The 3,942-nt window shown below is 38.3% G+C and overlaps 1 protein-coding gene across 1 annotated transcript; it reads left to right on the top strand.

Annotated features, from left to right (window-relative positions):
• Positions 1–704: 704 nt before the first annotated feature.
• LOC140227185 (E3 ubiquitin-protein ligase TRIM71-like) lies at positions 705–2,546 on the top strand. The gene has a single exon (XM_072307614.1). The coding sequence runs from the start codon at positions 705–707 to the stop codon at positions 2,544–2,546; it is 1,842 nt and encodes a 613-aa protein (XP_072163715.1).
• The last annotated feature ends 1,396 nt before the right edge of the window (positions 2,547–3,942 follow it).

The raw sequence follows: 3,942 nt of genomic DNA on the forward strand, positions 1-3,942 counted from the left end.
TCAAAAGTCACAAAATGTCACAGACTGAGCCTTACAAGCCTTACAAGACGTGGCATAATTTTCCTGATGAAAGCTTGCTTAGACCAGAGTAAAGTAATGACGAGTCTAAAGAGCTAACTGATTTTATTCTGAGAATTAGGATAATCAGCAAGGATAGCATCTCTAAATACAGAATACACTCATTAACATCATTTTGACAAAACAGGTGTTCACTTTGTCATATTGGTTGTTTAAAAATGTTGTCCATTCAGTGGCCATTTTTGCGTGGTGGAAAGTGCTTTTGTGTGGGACTTTTGATTTAGTGACCAAGATGCATGGCATGTCAAGTTCTTCTTTGTTATGAAGACATTCACTTGCTTATGTGCATGTGATTAGTAAGGGGCATTGTAGCACACCTGTGTACAAAAATGTTTTATTTCTAGGGGGTGAATTTTTGTGTACGGCCTTTGACAGAAGTGGGTACTTTCTTTTGCTGTCCAGTGTATTTCTATTGTTGTGTGAAAATCATTTGCTTCAGAATGGTCTCATATTCAAGTAATGTGCAGTTTAATGTTTCCAGGTTAGCATGACTGTAAAATGACGGGGCGATCATTAACGGCGTGTCGCCCCGTCATTGTACACTTTTTTTTATTTGCTCAAATCTGCTAATGCTTGTCGATGTATTTAATACCATCTTCTGTTTCTTTTGCTAATAAACAGGCACCATGGCAACGTTTCATCAAATCAGCAGCCAGAATCTAGAGTGTCCTATCTGCCTGACACTTTTCAACCAACCTAAATCACTGACATGTTCTCACACCTTCTGCAAAGGATGTCTGCAACGTATCTTTCAAACCCAACCAGAGCAACAAACTGTAACATGCCCTGTATGCAGGAAAGAAACACCCATACCCAGTGGAGATGTGAGTAAGTTACAAACAAACGTACCCCTAAGTTCTCTAGTGGAAGAAGTAAAAACCAAAAGTCCAACATGCACAGCTTGTGAGATGGACGAAAAGCCACCAGCTGTGTCCTACTGTCAGGACTGTGGGAAATATATGTGTAAGTCATGCGACTCAAAACATTCCAGCTGGGCACCATTCTCCACTCACACAGTGATAGCCATGAGTGAGATACTTTCGGGGAAAGTTCCCGTTAAGAGGAGACAAAAATGCAAAAACCATCCAAATGATGATAAAGAGTGCTTCTGTACCGGATGTCGAGAGTACGTCTGTTTAAGATGCGGCATGTTAAGACACTTGCAAGCAGGACATCACATCGAAGAGGCAGCTGTACATGAGGAGAAACTGATGACAATAATCAAGGAGTTGCAAAAAGACGCAAAATCAAAGAAAACATCCATTGAAAATCATATCGATTTCATACAGACACAACGCAATGAAATAACAAACATGATGAGAAGACTCAATAATGGCATCGACAAGACGTACGAAGAATACATACAACTATTGTCAACCAGAAGAGAGACCCTGAAATGTCAAGTGAAACGATGGTCTGAAAAATTCGAGAAGGAATTACAAGCTATGGATGAAGAAAGTCACCAAACAATTCTTCAAATGAACGCAATGGAAGAGTTGGTAGCTAACGGTGTTAAGATACCCCTAGAAAAAGACGCCTTGATTGCACATGACACGTTGTGCAAGAACTTGAAGAGCTTTCTTGGACGACATGATCCTAGCGACCAATCACCGAGAGGTGTGACAGAACGAGCTCAGAAGATTTCATTCCGTAGACACATAGAGGTCAATAAACTCTGTCTTGGAAAGCTGATTCAGAGCTGGGATGTAAAGACAGACAAGGAGCTTCCAGGCGAAAGCGGCATGAACTGTATGACTTGTGCACCAGACGGTAAGATGGCGGTGGGTTCGCACTATGACGGAATCCACCTATACTCCCCTAATGGCGAGTTACAGCAGACCGTGCTGAAGGACGTCTGTGTCAGGAGAATTGGATTCCTGTCTGATGGTCGAAGTGTTGTACGTGATACAGACAACAAGATGTCACTGTACACCCCACGCTGGAAGAAGCTTGACGTCATGTTCGAGACGATGAGTTTGGATAAAGGATTGTTTGTTGGACCAAGTCTCACTCTGGATAAAGATGATAATATCTACGTGGGTTATGGGAAGCCCAAGAAAATCCAGGTATTTACCCCACAGGGTGGTAAGGCAGTCAGGGAAACAATGTGTGATGAATATATACCTGAGCAATTATTCTGTTTTCACACCACGGGGAAACTGATGCTGAAAGATGAATCAGCTGTCGTGTGTCTTGATGGTCAGGGGAAGAAGGAGAATGTCTTGAAGAAGGAGGGTATGGATGCCTACCCAGCTGTTTGTCAAGATGATTCGGTCATTGTAGCCTGGGTGAAGGACAAGGAGGGTCTCGTCAGTATCGATCGATACACGATGAATTTGGAGCACGTGCACAATCTCATCACTGATTTCAAAATAAAACCAAACAGATATTGGTTCTATCTACAAGAGTTCGAGAGTGGTGAGATAGCTTTCTGCACTCAAAATAGACTTTACATTTTTGGTGAGTAATGTGAAATGTGATAGATGATTTTCTTCTACAGTAGAATACATGTAGTAGAACAAAAATAAAAACTGACGTGAGTAAAAAGAATACACTATGGGGATTTAGATGGTTGACGTTTACGTGTAATACTTGAGTGCACATTGTGCTACGTATACTCATGTAAATATTCTACACTTATAACGATCTTACTTATTTCAAAAAATTAGTTTTCTATGGGTTATTGGCCATTCCAAAAGCAAATTGGGGTCAGTTACAACATTTTATTTGAAATGTATAGGGAAAAAGATGTTTAGATGAATTGAAAGCTTTTATATTCACTGTTAGTTCTACAGTTGTGTAGGAACATTATGATTATAATGACGGTAGTACATTGGCCTGTAGCTTACAAAGGCCTACACGACACTATGAATGGGCTTTCCAAGCTTCTGCGTTTCAAAGTTTGTTTTTTTTTTTCTATGTGTGTATTTTTTCGTATAAAGTAAAACTCATTTTATAGATTGATTGACGATGCCAATTGTTGTGATCTACGAATCATGATTTTTACGTGCTTTTGCTTTGGCCTTTTTTTCTGTTAAACATAATGCCACATGAATATTCATACACTTCATAAAGGACCATGGTTATATTGACTTATGTATCTACTTTCTATGAACGGTTCACCATTCTAGAGGTAAACATGGATCTTTTACAACATAATGTTTTGCGATATTATTGTTCTATTGATAACGGAACAACAATATGGCAGATAATAAACAAACACAAAATTAGTAAGAGCCTAATGAATTTCTAATCAACATGACAACAAGTATTCAAAAGTGGTATTGGGAATCATACAAGATTCAAGATTGAAATTTATTTTCACTTCCATCAAATAAACAAAGGTATTATAAACAATGTATGCGCACAGGATATTTGTAATAATTGCAGAATGTGATTTAACATGGTACATATGAAAATGAGTAGCAGATGAAAAAAAAAGAACCAATTATTTATCATGTTTGTTAACAAAGCGTATATACAAGTTAGAGGGATGGTTCAGTATTGGTGGAGATGAGAATTGGGCTTTTAACTTTTTGCAAGATACCAAGAAAACACATATGAAATAGTACAGAGCATACCATTTGAGTAATTCAAAATTTATTTGATGAAAATCGGGTTTGGAATGACTGAAACGTCGAAAAACAAGGTAAAACAAAGCGATTGTAATGAGGTGATTATTGGAATGGATATCTCAGCCATTGCAAAACCAATTTTCATCAAATTAAAGTCGAATTCCTCATGGAATTACATGCTCTTTTATATTTCTTAAGAGTTTTCTCGTTATCTCACTAAAATACGTTGAAACCTGAAATAAGGCCTCAACCAAAACTCTACTATCCCTTTAACTAAGGATGGGGATAG

The sequence above is a fragment of the Diadema setosum genome, chromosome 4, assembly GCF_964275005.1.
Source record: "Diadema setosum chromosome 4, eeDiaSeto1, whole genome shotgun sequence".
Classification (NCBI taxonomy): domain Eukaryota; kingdom Metazoa; phylum Echinodermata; class Echinoidea; order Diadematoida; family Diadematidae; genus Diadema; species Diadema setosum.